General features: G+C 45.9%; 1 protein-coding gene across 2 annotated transcripts; it reads right to left on the minus strand.

Moving 5' to 3' along the window:
• Positions 1-10,564: 10,564 nt before the first annotated feature.
• Positions 10,565-12,992, minus strand: NKX2-8 (NK2 homeobox 8). 2 transcript variants are annotated; one of them, XM_085550441.1, is made up of 3 exons: positions 12,821-12,992; positions 12,323-12,442; positions 10,565-11,407 (listed from the first exon to the last, which is right to left on the minus strand). In XM_085550441.1, exons 2-3 carry the CDS (start codon positions 12,423-12,425, stop codon positions 10,863-10,865), a joined length of 648 nt encoding a protein of 215 aa, XP_085406567.1. In that variant the 5' UTR covers positions 12,426-12,442; positions 12,821-12,992; the 3' UTR covers positions 10,565-10,862. The 2 variants fall into 2 exon arrangements, with proteins under 2 accessions (XP_085406567.1, XP_015720514.1); XM_015865028.3 differs by lacking the exon at positions 12,821-12,992 and having other exon boundaries at positions 12,323-12,626.
• Positions 12,993-19,355: the final 6,363 nt, after the last annotated feature.

A 19,355-nucleotide genomic window follows, 5' to 3' on the forward strand; every position in this document is an offset into this window, starting at 1 on the left:
CAGTCCTCTTATTGCAGGATGTTCAGCAACATGCAAAAAAGCAACATGATTTCTTATGTCTCTTCACATAAAAATTAGATTAGTAATCCCATGCATCTCTGGAAGGAGATCTTTACTGTAATATAATCTTTACTTACTGTAATGGAGTGATCATGCAAACTTGTTTCTACTAAGTCAAGTAGATGTAGATTATTCAAAGTCTTATGCCCTTTTGTTACTGTCTTTCTTGAATAATTGTGTGGCATGTTTGCATCCTATGATGTGATTTGAAAATATGTATACAGGTAATAGACATAATGCCCTGGCACTGATCTCATCAGCTAGAGAGGTGAAGAAACAGCTTTCTTTCTCTCTTATTTTCCACCTCATTCACTGAAAGCCAAGGATTGTACAAGTCTCCTTTACAACACAGTTGTACCGACACCTTTCTCTGAACTCCTGGTACTCTTTTCAAACTTGAGATAAATAATATGAAGAACAGGAAAAAATATAAAATATTGAGCAATTGCCTGTTTAAGGAACTTCAGCTATGGTGTGAGCTTAATGAGGCAGAAATTCCTTAGAAAAATTAAGTATGACAAGTTGTTGAAAGATTATGTCAGCGCAAATCTGCCCAAGGTGCCACCTCATTTCTGGAGGATCTTGGATTCAGTGCTTAGCTTTGCAAATGAAAAAAGGCATTAAAATATATTAGCATATATGTATCTTAACTTATTTTATAGTTACTACTATATATTACTATTTAGTTACTACTTACCTCTCCTAAGACTCAGTCTCTGGACAAGCGTGGGACAATTAACTTTAAATGAAAGGCAAGAAGGTGCTTAAGGGCTTCTCTGAATGAGACAGGACTTAACACTCTAACACTATGTCAAAGTCTGAGTTTTTAGGAAGTATAGTTAGGTTTCCAAATTCACCCCTAATGACATAAGAGTCTAGTTTTAAGCAGCATCAAGTGTCCAACACAACTTATTTTCAGATAATCTACCCAAGATATATGCCTTACCACTTTTCAGGTGTCTTCTATACTTTTCCACTGTTCTGTCCCTGAAAAAATAATGCTCAAATAAAGACAAGGGTATTTTAAGAAAAGAGGGACTTTAAATTTCTTATTGTATTCTTTTGTTGTTTCTCTTTTTTTTTCCCCCTTTTTTGGCCTGTGAGGGAGGGTCTGCCTGTATATTGCCATATACTTAGACAGTTCCTGCCGCAATGTGGAGCCCTCCTCCTGCTGAGGAGCTTAAATGCTATTGTGCTATAGATAAATACCAGCAGTATAATGTCTACATAGTAAACAAAAACAAAAACATCAACAAAAAAAGGCCATATGAAGTGCCATATGAATAACACTTCAGAGAACCTGGGGGAATGATAGACTTATTTATTTCCACTGTTCTTTCAATCATTTTGTTTCTGATAGCACTTTTGCCTGAAGTTAAGATCTGCTATTCTTCAATCCCCAGGAATATGATTACTATCATTTAAGAAAATGATATTCTTTCTAATTAAGCTGTTTTCAGACAATTAAATTGCTTCCTGATTTTCATAATTGTCTCATTGCTACAATCTACCTCCTTCCTGATTAGCAAGGTGGAGAAACCCCAACCTTTTTACTGTATACAATGTTTAGCAGTTAAGAAAGTAGTCCCAGAAAATATTCTGAGTTGGATTCTTCCCCCACACAACCTGCCCTACATATGTAACCGTTTTACCTTCTTCCATCCCATCCATGCAGCAGTCACACCCGAGACTCCAAATCTCCCAGAAGATGTACATGGCTTCCCCACAATAATGAACTCTCTTACTTTGTTCCCATTAGCACAAAACATCAACTTGGAATGACTGGGTAGAACTAGGACTAGTATCAACTGTGTAGAACTGGGGACAGTTCTGCTGTCCCACTGGGGATCTTGTTTCTTACTGGACAACAGTGTTTGTTATAGGGTCTTACTAAAGCTGAGGCCCAATCTGAAATTTCTTAGATAAACAGAAGATCATTTAAACCTGTTTTGATGTTTCTAGCAAAAATAGATCATGTTTTTTTCTTTTAGCACCCTGGAATCAAGCTTGTCTGCAGCAGCTGTTTGTCTACACTTTAGCCTCAGGTCTCCATAGACTAAAACAGCAGGTTCACAAATCTGCAGTGTACAGCTGATTAACCACAGACAAACATAAAATAGTTATTGTAGTCTGCCCTGACTACTTACACAGTCTGGGACATGATTGATTTGTTGAACAAATATGCCTTGAACAGTATATATAGTCTGCTCTTTCCATCCAAACTCTATGCAATATGTCAAGAACGCTGCTGCATATGCCTGGCTCCATCTAACAGTATTATTTTTTATCATCTTGTGCATCCCATGTGCCTGTTCTCCTCTTCTTTCTCTTTCATTTGCTTTCTCTTGCTCTTTGCTCTTATTCTATGTTGTGGTGAGGAATTAGCTGTTAATATTAAAGGCTTATTACAATGTGCACAAATTACAATGTGCAAAATGTCTTGGGATACTAGGGGATTCAGAGAATACCATGTGAGTTTTGGCATGTGAAAGGTGCATAACAGAAGTATTTCCATGTTTACTGAACGATTATGTGCAACTGTTGCAAATGACCCAGCAGATCAATATCCTTGGTATTGAAGGAAAACAGATGGCTGTGACCAGTGAAGGAGGGAACAATTCTAGAAACACTCCAGCAATGTTTAGCCTTGCTTCTTCACTTCCAAGCCTGCCTCCCTCCTGCAGCACCAGACTCCAGCTCTGCTAGCTGATCTCTGCTTATGAGACAAAGGCAGCCCTTCCTGCTGGCACAGATCCTCTCCTCCTGACAGTGAGCAAACAGCCTTCGAGGACCCATTTCTCATAACCGGCTCTAAAACAGACACACTGCAAATGCCACGCATTGAACCTAGAGATTCCTCTGATCTCAACTTCCAGTCACTGGGCATCCCACAAGCAGCAATTCCTTTAGCACTTCAAAATGTTTCCGGATCATTTTATTTATGACTTTATGGGCCAATTTCTTTAAATGGCATTCAGGTGTCTTCCAGACTTGTGCCGAGAAATACAGAGAACATCTTTGTTTGTTTAGCAGTGAGTATTAGTAAGCATAGGACTGGCAACATGGTGCTTTTAAGTATCGATCCACACTTTCTCCATCAGGAGAAAAGAAGAACTGTGAAAAAAAAAAATTCAAGAAGTATTCAATTAAGATATTGTTCCTCCCACAGTTCATATACCATTCTGCTCTTACCATGACAGATTCCACCTGAACCTCCTTGTGGAAGTATAAATTAGAGAGAAGCACGATGGCAACAAACCCTCTCAGCCTCGTGTCAGTGGCCTGGTTCTTGAAGTCAACTGAAGTGCTGGCATGCACAAACATATAATTTTAGTTCTCAATGAGCTTACTACACCCCTTTGGAAGGAGAAAATAAAAAATATTTTAAATGTAGGCCATTATCATTAACTATCTCTTTTGTCTTTCAAATTTTTCCATGAAAAAATGACTTAACTTGAACTTTTTGGAAATACTGTGAGGAGGAAATTGAGGACTTTCAAAATCACTTTTGAGGGAAGTTGTGGCAGGAGTCAGCATCAAAAGAAACACAGATGACAGAGCCATCTCTGAACAGAGATATTCAGATGCTTCAGTGTTCATGGACACAAGTGATATGGAAAGGAAGGATGTAAGAAGTTAGGATGCAAGTTTCCTCTGAGATTCAAGACTGTTGTCCATTAGTCTTATTTCAGTTACTTCCATTAATGCTGACACTGTCATACTCTTCTCTCACTTTTTGCCTTTTTCACCTTGTTTTTTAACAGCCTGTCTCAGAGGGTGGTAACGAAACAAACAAACAATTTTGTCTGCAGAAAAGAACCTTGCAAAAAATATCATGTGTGGGAAGTGATCCCTCTAAACACCTGCATATCCCCTCTATGCTGTGGGCTGAGCTAGCTGGAGTAGGTTATAAGTGTGATGCACAGATGATCAGCAAGCTCTTTGCTTGGCATCCCTTTTTCATTATCCTGCCATTTTAGATAAATGTTTTTATAGCCTCTGCTTGATTTTCCGTCAGATCCCTCCCTATGAATCCTCCCTTCCTGCTTCCTACAGAATGTGGCCAGCTGGTTACTGCTAAATTTAAACAAAGATGTGCTACTTGTAACTCTGTTTGCTCCATCCATGCAGTATTACTAGCCTAACTCAGCTAGCAATAAGTACTTCTATTTTGATGTGTGCGGGGACTGTAAGCCCAGATGAAGGTCAATGAAGGCTGTTGCATAGATAGATAATGCTGACAGGGAGGGCTGTGTTTGATTTTCCACAGAAAAGGGCTGATTCTGTGGAACTAGGACATTTGTGGGGGCCATGTGAATTCCGTTCAATATCTGGGGACACTGAGAATTTAAAATAGGGTGCCCACTGAAGGTCTACTGAGCAGCACAGCCCAGATCTCCATCAGCACTATAATCCTGCCATGCTGGTATGGAACAAAACACCCAGCATCTCCTGCAAAATGGAAATCTTCCTTTCTAGCCAGCTCTAATTACAAACAAAATACCGTGTTTAAATAACCAATAAAATAGGGCATCAACAAAGCAGCTGCTCTTTGCATCTCTGAGATTCATACAGCGTCCAAGAGCTCAAACATCAAGGAGAACACAGCAGGTAGCTTAACTCCCAAGATCTCTCCCCCGCTGTTGTTATCATTGACAATGAAGGCAGTGTTGTAAGTGCAGAGTGCAATGGACAATTCATGCACTTACTGTATCTTGCACTCTAGCTACAGGCGCATGATTTTCTGAAGAAATGATGACAGGATCAAACATATTCTGGCAGATGCTCGCAAAATCAGAGCCCCTTTCACTCAGTAAATGACCATAAAAATGCTTTGAAGATGACAATAAAAAGTTATTTAATCATGTTCAAAACAGAAGCACCTGCCAAGTCAATATATCATTTTTTACATGATTGTCTGGTGCAGTGACAATAGCAAAAAATGTAAAGTGAGGCTGTTAGGAGCAGCTACTAGCCTGATTCCGTAGTAGGCATAGACTGATGGTGGAGAGAGAGAGCAAGAGAAGGGGAGAGAAAAGCAACAGGGAGAGTCAAACGTATATTTCCTTAGCCTCCTGATTTTTCATCTCTTTTCCACAGCTGTTACAAGGTGCCCTTGGGAACCACATCTGAAGATGTCCCAGGCAGTCTCCATTTTCCACAAAGTCAATGCAAAGAGAAGGGACAGTGATTGGACACAAGGCAACCTGGGTGATCTTTGTACTGTCATAGAGGGGAAAGGTGCTGGTGAGAAAGGCAAAGATTTGACCTTTTCGTGGTGTCACTGCTTAGGATTTCTGTAAAACAGTAACCATGTGCTTCTAGAAATAAGGAAACAGAGAGCATCATGTACAGCTAGACAATAACATACCAAGAAGAATAGGAGAGCTGTAGCCTGCCATTAATAGCATGAGCTATGAGGCCATGGCTATACATGGCTATTGTTCAGCCACTCCCCTTACCCATGGGTGTGCACAAACCCAAACTCAGCTAGACAAACTATTTATATACCTGTGACTCGAAATTAATGCAGGTGGTAATAATTCACATAAGTTGATGAAAGGAGCTGGTCTGGTATCATAAACCCTCCAACGTAGCAAATGTGTAGAATTGAAGGTGAATAGGGATTCCTCTGAGCAAATACTGTCATCTTCACAGGGATCCTTGGGATTAATTCACAGTACAAGACTAATACGTATGATTAAACTAGAATATTTTTGTTCAAATTCATCATTCAAATTTTCAAAGTAATAGAGTATGCCATTAAGTTGTGTTTAAAATGGCTAACAGCTCTTGCTGCTTAGGAGTCAGGTGAGATTTCTAACTAGGATTTGTTGGGCTTCGCTAAGCTTTGACTGCTAACCTAAAACCTCTTATGACCAAATCTTTGTTTACTTTATCAGTTTTTTATCTTAGTTTGCTTCTTGAGCTTCCTTGATGTGCTAGAATAGGCAGACCGTTCCCAACCTTCACCCCACAGGATGAATTTTAAGCCAAAGTTTGTCCGGTGGCTCTTGCTCAATGGCTCCTATGTGCTTCTACTTCTTAAAATGTAGACTCCAGAGCAATATGGCACAAAAAGATGCTTGATAATCTAGTGTCCTCTGAAAGCACTAGGAACACAGAAGAAATGGAGTTCCAACTGGTGCCCATCTAGCAGCAGCAGATGCATTTTCTGAAGAGTGATAGCAAAGCAATAATCACAAATGATACTGTGTTTTGCAGAGCAAATGCGTCCAATTGGGAGCTCTGTGTGAATGCACACAAACAGAAAAAAGCAAATAAATAGCTTCTGGAAGAGGATGGCACTGGCTACTGGGTACCTTTCCATACCTGACTGCTTCTCTTCAGGGAGGTTTGCCCTGTTTAGCAAGGTAGGAAAACTGTGGGCAAGTGGGATTGAACATTTCTCTCCAGATTTACTTTCTCTACATATTTGAAGTGGTTATATTCATGACTTAGTAAAATAAATATTGAAGTTGAGTATCAAAACACCATTAGCAGTACAAAATCCCTCACCCACCTGTAACAAGACTATAGTCTGATGCCTACTGCCAACAAATACTGCAAAGCAACATGTTGCGGTTTTGGGGAATGTCAATAAATTATTTCTGGTAGATGATTTTGGGAAAATAATTTTGTGACTTTTCTGTATGTTGGATGTTCCAGGAGAATTGGCTGGCTTCTCAAAAGCATCATAATCTGAGTCCCAAAGAAATATACCTTTTGGACTTAGGAGATTTGCTCTTTTCAGTGCTGCTAACAACTTTTCAAAATTTCCTTTTCCTGTTCCTGTCTGTTCCTTTTCTCTTTTGAAACATTCTTCAGTCAGAGCCAAATTCAGTGATATTCTGAGGAGGGTATCCCAGGTTTAAATATTAGGTAGAGCAAAGGCTTGTGAAGAAGTAGTTAACATGAAATTCTCTCCAAATAACTTGGTCTCATTTTGCTTAAGAAGACAGTCTGAGACCTGTGAATGACTGTCTGAAATGGACTCATTCTCCAGTCATGTCATGGTAGTGGGCACAACCCCAAGCAGACAGAGACACATGGTTTGAATTTTGAGTGGTGTTGTGTGGAGCCAGGATAGTTGGACTTGATGATCCCTGTGGGTCCCTTCCAACTCAGGATATTCTGTAATTCTATAATTCCACATATATCTTGAATATAAGACAGGTATACCCCTGCTCTGGAGAGGTATCTTTATTTTTGCCTGGGAGTCCTGTCCTTGGCACATAAATACTTCACGATCACTTCTAAATAGAAGAGTCCTGGAGAATGTAGGATGAAAACTGACACTGCTGCCAATATTTTCACTCTAAAGAGCTAATTGTCTTCTCAGTTTATAATGCAGTTTTAAGGCTGAATATCATGGAAATTAATCCTGATCTCATAGCTCAGTAATCTGTGCGTTAGTGGCAGGCAGAGATCTCTTATTCCTGTTAAATCTTGTAAATGTGTAAGTGGTCAAACTAATAATGGTAGTTATTGCTGCTCTGAGCTACTCTACTCCTATGTGATGCTTTTGCCCTTAGTTAACAACACAGTCCAGGTGGGATTGGAATCCAGATGTACTCAATGCGAAGCTGTCAAGAGCATTCCCTAGGTCAGTGATAAAACATCTGTTTTGGTGCGTGGCAGATTTCTGCTGGGAGGTGCGACTTTTTGTTTGTTACAAAATTTAAAATACATTACATATACCTCTAAAGACCAATGACGGACAAGCATTAGCAGGGACACATTCAAACGACTCATAAATCACAGCAAAAAAAAAAGCTGGGTCGTATGCTTTTTCTGAACTATTGTCCACCTCTTGGAGACAAAGTCAAGTGATTTGTTTTCATGCCGCGGTTCTGAGCTAACAAACATGTGCCCAGGGACTCCCACTGAAACGGGGCTGGCCCTTTGCAAAGTCAATAGTTTATTTACTGAATAAGAATAAAGCACCCAGGAAGATGTTTTAAGATGTCAGCAATGCTTTTCATTAGCTGAAGATGGCATTTAGGTCTTGATCATGGCATGTTTATTCATTAGTTTCAGTGAAATCCTGGTCCTGTTTGCACGGGAAAGTAGAAGTGAGACCTGGTAGGGTGAATGAAAGGGAGAAAAGACAGGCTGTGTGTGTGTTTGCTCCTTGCACAATGAGTGGGAAAAGAAAGAAAAAAAGTCTTATTAAAAACTAACTAAAACAAAGTAACAAAAAATTCATTGAAACGTGGTAGGTTTGTTTTTTGGGTTTTTGTTTTCCTCAAAATTCTGACCAACATTTGTCAGTGTATCTCTCCTAGATACAGCTTAAACGATGGTTAGGTTAGCATATCAATTTTCCTTGCTGAATACATTTAAAATGTAGTTGTATCCATTTGTTTCTGTTATGAAAAACAGTACTTTCAGTTCCACTCACTCTTCACAAGTCTTCTTGCTGTAAGTTTCCATATTCTACTAACTGACATTTAATGTAAAACATTCTTCCTGCTACCTGAAACTGTTGATTCAGGGAGCTGCTTTTTGGTATTTAAACCAGACTTGATTGCTCTCCCTGCAGCTCAGCTGTGGTTACCTTCCCTCGGCCTGGAGGGCACAGTTTTGGCCTCAGCTTGTTATCAGGAATTGCAGCTTTCCCATCCCCCGAGCTTGGTAAATGCTCAGAAGCTGTTTTGCTTAAAGAAAGGCTCATCGCAGAGTATTTCAGGGAAGGAAAGACAAAGGGACACCCTAACATCACCTGTTCAGTCAGTCAGTGGTAGAAGTGTAACTTAACCAAGTCTTACTCTTTCACAGAAGCTTCCTACAGCCGTGTGTTGGCTCCTGAGGAGGAGAGCATTTCAGGCTACAAGGAGCCAGGAAAGGACGCAGACCTCCTGGTTGTGATGCTGCCAAACCCTCGGCAAGTTGATGGAGGGTGGATGTAGGCTAAGGAGGAGAGATGTTCTCCTGCCTTTGTTTCCTTTTCTAATGCCGACGTCATGTTTTTCCCGCGTTATCCTGCTGCATAGTTGGGTCGCAAATAGTTAAAATGGAGAGCAGAGCATCATGTACACATTACAAACCATATGAGGCAAAACCCAGACCTTGAAGAGCTGGTCACTTCATCCCCATCCTCCTGCCAACATCCCAACAGCCTCCCCCCTCCCCCCGCCTCCTTCCAGCAATCATTTATTATAAAGGGGTTTTATGATACAAATTTGATAATCTCCCATACACATTGGCACTGTTCTAATTGGAGTTGTAAGCCCATAAAATTCAAACCCTTTGTTTTCATGAAGGCCACAAGGTTTTAAAAGATACTATTGTACCGCCTAAAACCCATAAAATTGTCACTAGGGACTGATTAAACAGTCCTGAATTGAAACAGTGCGGATTTTGTCTAGGTCCTTTTCAACCACAACAATGCTCTTTTCAACTCCGAAGACAAAAGGAGGTTTAAGGAGCGATTCTCTGGGAGATTCTTCTAAGATAACCCCATCCATATGGGAGACAAGGTGGCCAGCAGCTGAGACAAAAATAAAAAAACATAAATTAAAAAAAAAAATAAAAGGGAAGGGAGAGAAGGAAAAAAGATTTCTGATGGGAGGGTGGGGGGAAGGAAAGGGAATTGGGAATAACAACAACAAAAAGACAGGTGACACAGAGTCTGTATTCCTCCGTGTTCTCCCTGCTGATTCGCAAGCCCGGCCCTGCCCGCATCCCCTCGGCACCTGTCCCTGCTCAGGCGCGGCGGTGATGTACGGGCGGGATGCAGTGCGGGGCCTGGTTGCGGCCTCACGTCCCGGGACACACCAGGTCCGAGGAATTCCCTCTCGGGAAAACACGCTAAAAATAAACAACCCAGAAAACAACAAAAAAACAGCTCCTGCGAACCCCTCTGCTTTTGCTCGGTGACCTTTCCTCGGCAAACATCAATCCTCGCAGGTCCTCACCCCCAAATATTCCCTCTAGGTTCTTGATTGCGTTTCCCGTCGAAGGGCTGGAGACAGCCAACAATCCAAACCTGTTTTCTCTATTTTTTAAAGTGTTTTTCATATTTACAGCTAGCAGCTAAATGATTATTTCCCTCCAATTAATAAAACTAATAGTTCGGCAAAGGGCTTCAAAACTTATTTCTCCAGCCGTTAGCAGATTTTACTGATCTCTCGGCCACCCTGCCCCACCATACCTTTGGAACAGCTGCGGGCTAGCGGGCAAGTCCGCTCAATGCTGGCTCCTACCTTAGTGGCTCGGAAAAGCCCAGTGCTGAGCATACAGCCGCGGTGCCGGAGCCGTCGGACTGAGCTGAGCCGATGGGAATCCCGCACCGCAGCCCTCGGCCCAAACGAAGGGAACCCGCAGACACGGGCGTCCAGCACCCTCTGACAAGCCCTTATTCGCTGTTTACCGTGGCGTGGATGGGTAACACAGAGGAACTTTGGTGCAAAGATCCTCTGTTGAGTTCAAGAGAGCGGGAGGTAATCCAAAGTGAATGCCCTAATGGTCAAAAATACACTTCTTATCTGAGAAAAAAAAGTATCTTTTCCCAAAATCATTTTATTAGTCACTGAAAGAATAAGCTATTTTCAAGTAAACTAGGTCGCTAGATTTTATTATTATTAATAATAAGAAGAAACCTCTCCGACAGAGCCGAGGGGAGAGGAGCTATAACAGAAGCAAAGCCGTGCCCAGCTCCGTGCCCTGGTGGCGGATTGCCTCGGCAGCCGCACTCCTTGCCAGCGGCTCTGGGCCCTGCCCGCCCCGTCCGGGAGCCTTCTGCGAGCCCGGGCCAGAGCCCTTGAGATGAGTCCTGCCCGGAGGGCGAGGCGCCGCCGTCACCAGCTCCAGGAGACGACGGCGGGATGCGTTAAGTGCTGGTACGCGGGGCAGACGCCGAGGGTGGACGGGCAGGTCGGGTAGCCCTGCACGGTGAGGGCGGCCTGGGCGCTGCAGCCCGCTAGCGCGCAGCCCAGCTTGGGGCGGGCTGAGGCTGGAGAGGGGCTGGCGGGGAAGCCCCGGCACGGCTCCCCGTCCCTCAGTAGCACCGGCACAGGCATCACCACCCGGCGAAGCAAGGCGGGCGGACGCGGAGGAGGAGGGCTGCCGGGGCCCTCGCTTCGCGCCCGTTTCATCTTATAGCGGTGGTTTTGGAACCAGATCTTCACCTGCGTGGGGGTGAGGCTGAGCAGGCGAGCCAGCTGCTCCCGCTCCGGCGCCGAGAGGTATCGTTGCTGCCGGAACCGTCGCTCTAGCTCCAGCGTTTGAGCCTTGGAGAACAGCACCCGTCTCTTTTTCTTCTTTTCGGCCTCCGAGCCGCGGGCTGGGAGCGACCTCTGCGTGGAGTCGGGCAGGCTCAGCTCCGGGCCGCTCTCGTCGGAAGCTGGGGACAGCGAGGGGTTAGAGAGAGGGGCGGCCGGCCAGAATACTGGCCGCGGTGGCCGAGCGCGTCGCCTCCTGCGGAGAGAGCGCGGGGTTTACCGCAACGCTTCATCCAGAAGCTCAGAGGGGGTGCCGGGCCCAACCTGGGTGAGGGGAGCCGCAGCCACGGGGCGGAAAGTCCCAGATCGGCTACACGTCTCCTCAAACACCCCCTCCACGCCTCGCGTGGCCCTGTGCGGGCGCTAGCAGCAGCACGGGGCTAACACCAGGCTGCCCAAGTGCGCGCACTTTCCTCCAGACACTGTTACCTTAGCGCGGAGCTTATCCCGATGGGGTTCCTGCGTCCGCCCGAAGCAGAGACTCGCCCCCTCACCCCTATTTAAAAGCAGTGTATCTGCCGCGCAGTTTGGGACTTGCCGCAGCGCTGGGCTGAGCGAAGGCTGCTCGCAGCGGTGGGAAGCGCGTGGGCATCCACGGCTGCGGCCGCAGCGCTGCATGGCAGCCTGGAAGGAAAGGCACGGCGTGCGTGCTGCCTTCCGCGCTGCGGGGGGACCCGAACCCCTCCAGTACAAACAGGCGGATCCCTGCAGCACTGAAACGGGAGGAAGGAATCCAGGAAGCGAGATTAAATGGTAACTGCAGAGAGACGGGAGGACACAGCCCGAGGCTAAGCTTTCTGCCATAGCCCTGCTCAGACTGAAGGGGGGAAAAAAAAGATATTTTCTCTCATAAGCTCGTGGCTGGGATCCTCCAGCTGCTTCGTTGCTGTAGGTCAATAACACCTTATAAAATTCCCCCCGACGCTGTAGGCTACACGCGCTGGCGGTTCGCTTCTTCGCATCTTCCCCAGAGGAACGGGGAACAGACACACGGTAGCTGCAAGGAGATGGCGAGCTCCTGTCCGTGGTATACTCACAGGGATACTGATTTCTATCCGTCTCTATCCAGCCACGATACGGAGAGCCGTTGTAGTTCTCCGCCGAGTGATGGTGGTGGTGGTGGTCAGGAGCTTGCTTCATGCTATGTACATCCTGCTCTGGTAAATCCAAAATGCTCCTCACTGTAAAACTCATCCTGCCAGATGTGGCCATAGTAGGGTGTGCACACTCCCCAAAAATATCTTCCCGAAGTCCCAAACCCCCTCCCTTGAAGCCTCGAGGAAACGACTGCGTAGTTACTGGGGAATCTCCCGACTTGAGAGTAGCCCTTCCATCTCCACCCAACCCCAAATATTAGTGTCGTTTACAGAGGTGTCCTGTTTATATAAACAGTCCTCCCCACTGCAAACACTGCCCGCTTTCAAACCGTCCCTGTCTATGGGATGCTAAGTACCTGAATTAGTCAAGTGCTAAAGCCCTAATGGGAGTAGGTGTAACCCCCCTCCCGCCACCCCCATGGGAGAATAACCCGTTACCTCCCAAAGACAGCAGGAAACAGGCTTCATCATTACATATTCTGTCTGATTAGCCAAAAGTGAGGACAGATAATGGTAATTGTTAGCAGTGAATAACATCTTGGGTGGCATGTGGATGACCAACAACCACCCCCCTCCACCCTCCACCAAAGCCACCAGCGTCCCTTCTATCCCCAGACAAAGTGAATCCTCCCAGGACATCCGCAGAGCCTGCCGAGAGCCCCCTCCCAGCTTCTCCTTCTTTATGCCCCCCCTTCCTTTCTCTCTCTTTAAACCTGGCAGGAATTTCACTCGCTATTTGCTTTATTTTCCAGGGCCGTTTGTCGCGCTCTCTTTGCCAGTGGCAGCGTACCTATCCTCAGCCCCTACCGGGGCTTTCACACCTCCGCGGGAAAGGCTTCTCCGTGCATACGTTTTAGGGACCGTGTGCTAAGTCTCCTGGGCATGGTGTGGCTGTAAGATATACCTTTTTTTTTCTCGGGAACAGCGACGGGTTGACCGTGGCTGGGTACACATGGGCAGCTCTACATACTCGCTTCATAGGGAGGAGGAGTAGGGGATTTATTAACATCATTTTACACTTTGATAACCCATGGGCGTCGTGTGTAAGGGGCAGAGAAGACTCCAGACGGCAGAGAAGGAGAAAAGCTCAGACGCGACCGCACCTTTGTTTGTTTATCCACATCCCTCCTAGCCCTGCTTCACCTGCGGCTTGTTCAGCACTTGTTCGGATCGAGGTTAGCGGCCGTCGGCTGTGGGCGGCCCCGGCTGCGCCTCCGTCTTCCCCCCTCAGCCTCTCATTGCGGAGCTGCAGTCTGGCTTTGCCCGGCTTCAGTGAGACTCACAAGCCGACACAAAGCCACCAAGCCCCGCCAGCCGCTCAAAGCAGGGCTCGCTCCCCAGCCTTAGGGCAGGGACGGGGGGACCGTGACCAGTTTCGGTTTTGTGCGGTATGCGCAGCGAGAGGAAGAAACCCGTGAGGAGAGGAGCTCCTCATCTGAACTCTGTCGCTCTTGAACGCCACCCAAAGTGCACACAATGTGGCCCCGTCGGGTAAATTGCGTGAAACCCTTCGCCTCGAAAGAGCAATCCAGAGGCACATGCAGAAACGGCTCTAGCCGGCTGCTTTGTTGGTTCAGATCTCCGTGTCCAAACAGACATCTCTAACCCATTGTGCTCAGATTATATTTATCCATCCCCAGCTTCGCCCCTCTGCCGCCTGCAGCCCCTCCCCGCCTGGCTCCGTGCGGCGCTTCGCGAAACAGCTCCACTCCACGGGAAATGAGAGCTGGGAGATAACGGCGACGAGGGGCGAGATTTATATCGCGGAGATTTGTGGCGGAGATGAACAGGGCACCGGTCTTTAGCCATCTTCCCGCATATTTCCCCGCAACTGGTGAGGCTCCATATAAACCATTCCCAGGCCGTGATTGCCGCAGCCACCTATCAAGCGTGCGGGTGACAGTAGTTATCTTCCTCGCTCCGAGCGCTGCCTCCCAGCCGTCCTGGGTGGTCGGAGCGAGGGGAGCACAAATACATGCCAACTGCTAGGCCGTGAACAAAGGGGAAATGTAGCCCTATGTCCCGGACCTGTTGGAAGCATTTGTTCCAGTCAAGATTTTGCATTTGTTCAGATCTGGAATAATAGGTGATTGACGCCTTCCCACAATGTGCTTTAACTCTCCGGGATAAATCGGAGCTTGTTCCTTGTTGTCATGGTTTTCAATAGGGTTCAATGGGATTGAACCACTATCGACTCTGCTTTACGTCTCCGGCAGCCCCGTCCATACAAATTTATTAGTTATGTCTTTTTAAATAAGATTAAATAGAAGGGACGCGGCCGCGCTCCGCCGAGCGGCTCCTCCCGCACCGCTGTCGGCCCCGGGCCCGGCTCCCGGTGTGTCACTCCCCGTGTCGCTCTCACGTCACCCCGGGGGGGCTCGATCCTGTCGCCCCGCCTGGCAGAGCCGGGCTTACCTGCGGGCAGCGTACTGCCTCCCGCTTCCGGCCGTCCCGAGAGCAAAGGAGGCCGCAACGTGCTTATTAATAACTTGACCTTGCGGGCAAACATTTTCTGAGTGCCTGTGCTCGGAGCTGGGTGCCGAGAGGGGAGGGGGGGGCAGCAGTGAAGGGGCGGGCCGGGTGCTCGGAGTCTCAGAGCTGTACAGTACCGCAGTGGCTCTTACAAGGAGTTTGCTAAGGACTCTCCAAAGAAAGTGCAAAAACTCTGCGAGGAAAAAAAGTGGGGATGAGAGAAAGAGAGTCTACTTCAGTGACCTCTCTTAGCCTTTTAATCTATTTAACATCCTAAGCCCACACTGATGTGTAGAAATAAGTAAATGGTACTCTTCAACCCTTAAGAGCTCTTCAGCATCAAATATTTGCACTTACTCTTAGAGTTTTTCTCAAATAGCACAAGACACATTCCCCCTGGACGAGCCGAGCTATCTAAATATACCTACGCATTGTTATCTGCGGGAAATAGTTCCCTTCAAAGGGAGAACCCAGTAACCTGAAATGTTTCATGTCTTGTTTTGCTTGGGACCGACCGTACTTTCCAGTCCCGGCTGCCCAGCCCCGTTGCGGGTTCTGCCGGTTCACGTTTCACTCCCTCGGGGGACGCTCTGGCGCTGAGGACCACCGGGGGCAGCAGCTTTTGACAAGGGGATTGGGCCGGGATGGGCAGCACCGGCTGCGCACCCCACTCATGGGCCCGCGGAGGAGGGCTGAGCGTGCCCGTCCTTTCTAATTTCCCAGCGACACTGCGCTTAATGCCCACTTTTCTTAGAGGGTAAAGGAAAGAAAAAAGATTCGAAATCAATAATGTTTATTTGTTCCCGAGTTATTCACAGCGCGCTTTTCGTCCCTCCCCGCAGCCAAGTGTGTTTGGTTGAGGCTCAAGAGAAACAGGGCAGGAACAGCAGCGTTCTCCAACCCGAGACGTGGCCCGGCCCTTTTGGGGATATCCTGGAGCTCGCCTGGACCTTCCCCTATCCCTTCGGGGCTCTGCCGCTCTCCTGCCCGGTTCCTCTCCCCCAGGCACCCCAACCCGGCAAGCCGGGCTATAAACACCTGAGAATACAGGGCACGTTTTTACCCCAGTAAAAACTGGTGGATGCAGTCGTAGCTTTACGGAGGAGCCCTCCATAGGGCTTAGCAGATGGCTGCGGGACAGCACCAGCACGCAGGGGAGGAGGCTGAGAGACGCCCAGGCTTTGCTGCGGGCTGCGTGCGCTTCAGCCGCGGAAGCTGTCGGGGCAGCACACCTCGGCGGTCTTACAGCCATGGGCCGCTGACGGCTGGGAAATGAGGCATGGAAAGTGAGCGACTTGACAAATACCACAACAACACTTGGCAAATGAAACCTTGGCCTAGAGTTTTCTTTCTCTAGAATACTGGATTTTAATATTTCAGCCTGTGCGCAGTGTGTATATGGGAGGATTCAAAACTCACCACTTTGGGTTTACTGAAAGGAAAACCTGATCTCACAGAATTCAATAGAAACTTCAGAATTTAAAATGCGAAATTAAAACAGGCAAGATGCCACCTTACCATAAAATCCTTTACTTCATTTTCCAATAATGAAAATTTCCATAGCTTTGAAGTTTTCTTTTGTAAGTGCCTGAATATAGTATCTTCCCCTCTCAACATCTGAACAGCCTTAACTTTGAATCTTATCATAAACTCTTGTCTTTTCACTTTGCAATCTATATTCTTTACAGTGTATTTTATGATTAGGGCAACATTGTAGAAGGATTGTAATATTCTCTACAGGAAGGATTGGTTTCTATTTCTCTCTATATTGTATTTGTCTCTTTTCCCCAGAATAATATGATTTACTTTAGGTCATAGGTTTTTGTGCTTTCTAATATTTCCTAGAAGTCTACATTAAAAAAATATATATGTTTTTAAAATACCTTCTTATTGTATTGTATTTTCCCCAGCTTCGTTATTTCTTCTTTTCCCCAGCCTAAATACAATGAACTCAACCAAAAACCTCAAGATTTTGTTTCATTTAATGGTTATTTTAAAGCCTCTAATTCTCTGGTGCTCTACATTCTACTTCACCTAAATCATGTCTCCTTTTGCTACCAGTTTCCATTTGGTTTCACAGAGCACATTAATTAAAAATAAATAATAATAATTAAAAATAACTAATAATTATTAAACATGTTATCCAAGGCTTACACTTTCTCTGAAGCCCTCAATTTTCTGTTCTGCATTTAAACAAGAGGCATTACTCCTCAAAACATGGATTACCCTCAGCAGCGGACAGAGCTTTTCATTTGCTCCGTGTGATCATCCGGAGGAATTATTTTGCAAATGGACCACAAGCACAGCAGCTAGGGACAAGCTCTGCCTGCCCTCTCTTGAACTGGGATGAGCTTGTGCTGTGCCTAGGTGGTGTGTCCTCGCACTGAGAGAAAGTGGAGTGAGGCTGCTGCTTGCCCGGGTTTCCCTTTCCTTGGAGTGCCTGGACCTCGGATCTTGGGGAGAGGCTGAGGAAACAGAGATTTTGCTCCCCTGCCAGTACACCGCCCTTGGGCAAGCAGGGAATACCCCCTGAAATTACCTGGGTGGCACAACTGCAGCAGTCCCATTGATGCCATTCCTCTCCATTTTTATTCCACTGCAGGGGCAGGGCCAGGCTCCAGCTGAAGGGTGAAGGGCTTGCTCCCAGGTCCCATTCCCACTGCCACAGCTGGAGCATGCAGAGCCTTTTCCCCAGGGTAAGGTGCTCATGCTTGTGGTGAAGGAGGCATCTCTGGAATGCAGGGTGACAGCGGCCGTGAAAGGGACAGGTCTACAGCAGAGGCTGTGACTTTTTCCCCAAGATCTCTGAGTGCTTAGGCACCCAACTACTCCTATTCTTCCACGAGGATGAGGTTCCTAAAGCCAGCAGCAAGTCTGCATCAAAAACCCCACCAAGTCTTTAACAAGTTGCTAAGAAATTACAGCAGAGGACAGGAGTGTCTCCCAGGGAAGCCATCCTGCTCACCAGACCTTTGTCTCTGACAGAACTTCACAAACGCGTGGAGGCATTTTGTGCTTTGAATGGCTTGCAAAGGGACATATATTGTTCTTCACTGTATGACTCTTTGGCTGGGACTGATATTTATTAATTACATTTTAAAGTGTATTCCCCATTTGTTAAATAATATTAAATTCTGATACAAGACTACTGTGAGAATAAAATTAGCAGCCAAAATTATAAACATAAAAAAGGTCTTTTTGTCACTTTCATAAGATACGATTTCCGTCCTCTGTGTCTTGCTGGGTTACCCAGAAGCAGCAGTGCTTTGGCTGGTACCTGCTGGCTGGCTGCCCCTCACATGTGCTGACTGCCTCCAAGCCTGCTGCCAAGCCAAATGTTTGCCTTCCTTCCCTTAGTCAGCCAATAACTCAGGCTTTCTCTCAAGCCATTGTGTTTCTCCAAACTCCTGCAATCATAATTGGTTTTGAGACTCCTGTCTGTTGATTGAATTTGTTTGAGGCTGCCTTTTTTTTTCCCCTCTGGGTGCCACACAAGGACTGTCTGTGCCAGTAGCCCCCATTCTGTTCTCTTGGTGGGTGGGAGTTTACTGGCGCTTCCAGTTTGTAACACTAGAAACTGGATTTTATGTTTGACTGCATGTAGGCCAGACCAAATGTCCCCATTTACAAATGTGCTTTGAAATCTGCATTTGAGTTTCTCAGCTTTGCCCTGACTTGATATTAAGGTGCCTTTTTGTGTCCCTACATATATATGTACTGAAGAGAATTATATCAGGTTTGTGCAGCAAGGAGCTGAGGTTTATTTTTGTATACAAAAATTCCTCAACTAAGATTCAGCTCATGACACACACCCAACTTTATGTACTTTGTATATGAAAGTGTGTACACACACTTTTGATGCTCACTATTTTCCGTCATAAACCTTAAAGTTCACAGTAGGTGATTTATTTTCCTTTCTGTTTCAGCGTCTGTCTTTACAACTCTCTTCTGTTTTTCTTCCCTTCTCTCACGCATGTTTTACCTCTTTTGCCCTCATTTTTCTCTCCTGACAGTTTCCATTTGAAAGCCTATTTGCAGTCATTTTCTCACAGCACATCTGAACATAATCTATGCCAGCAGATCTTGTGTTAAGAAATCATGAGTATATGCAGTAATTTCTCAGTCCCATTGCAGTTCTTTAAATGTTATTAGTCACTAAACTGAACAGTAAAACATACAAAGATCCCCTGACAGTCCTAGGCTGAAATATCTGATTATGAAACAATAGCCAGAAGTATGTTTCAGATATGCTTCATTTTAAGCTTGTGCTCAGGTTGTTCAGTAAAATCCCTGGGTCTGATACTGCTGTCATTACGCATTCTTAATCTAAAGGGTCTTAAAGTTAAGCTTTGGTGAGCACTGCTGTACAGTTTGGGTCAAGAAATTTATTTCATTTGAACAAGCTGCACCTTTGCCAGATGTGGGGAGAATACAAATGTCTCCCTGGGTTGTTTCCTCCAAGGTTCCTTTGTGCAGTAATTATCGAAGTCCGGCACTAGCA

Source organism: Coturnix japonica, chromosome 5, assembly GCF_054131305.1.
Source record: "Coturnix japonica strain WE chromosome 5, WE-NBRP24, whole genome shotgun sequence".
NCBI lineage: Eukaryota > Metazoa > Chordata > Aves > Galliformes > Phasianidae > Coturnix > Coturnix japonica.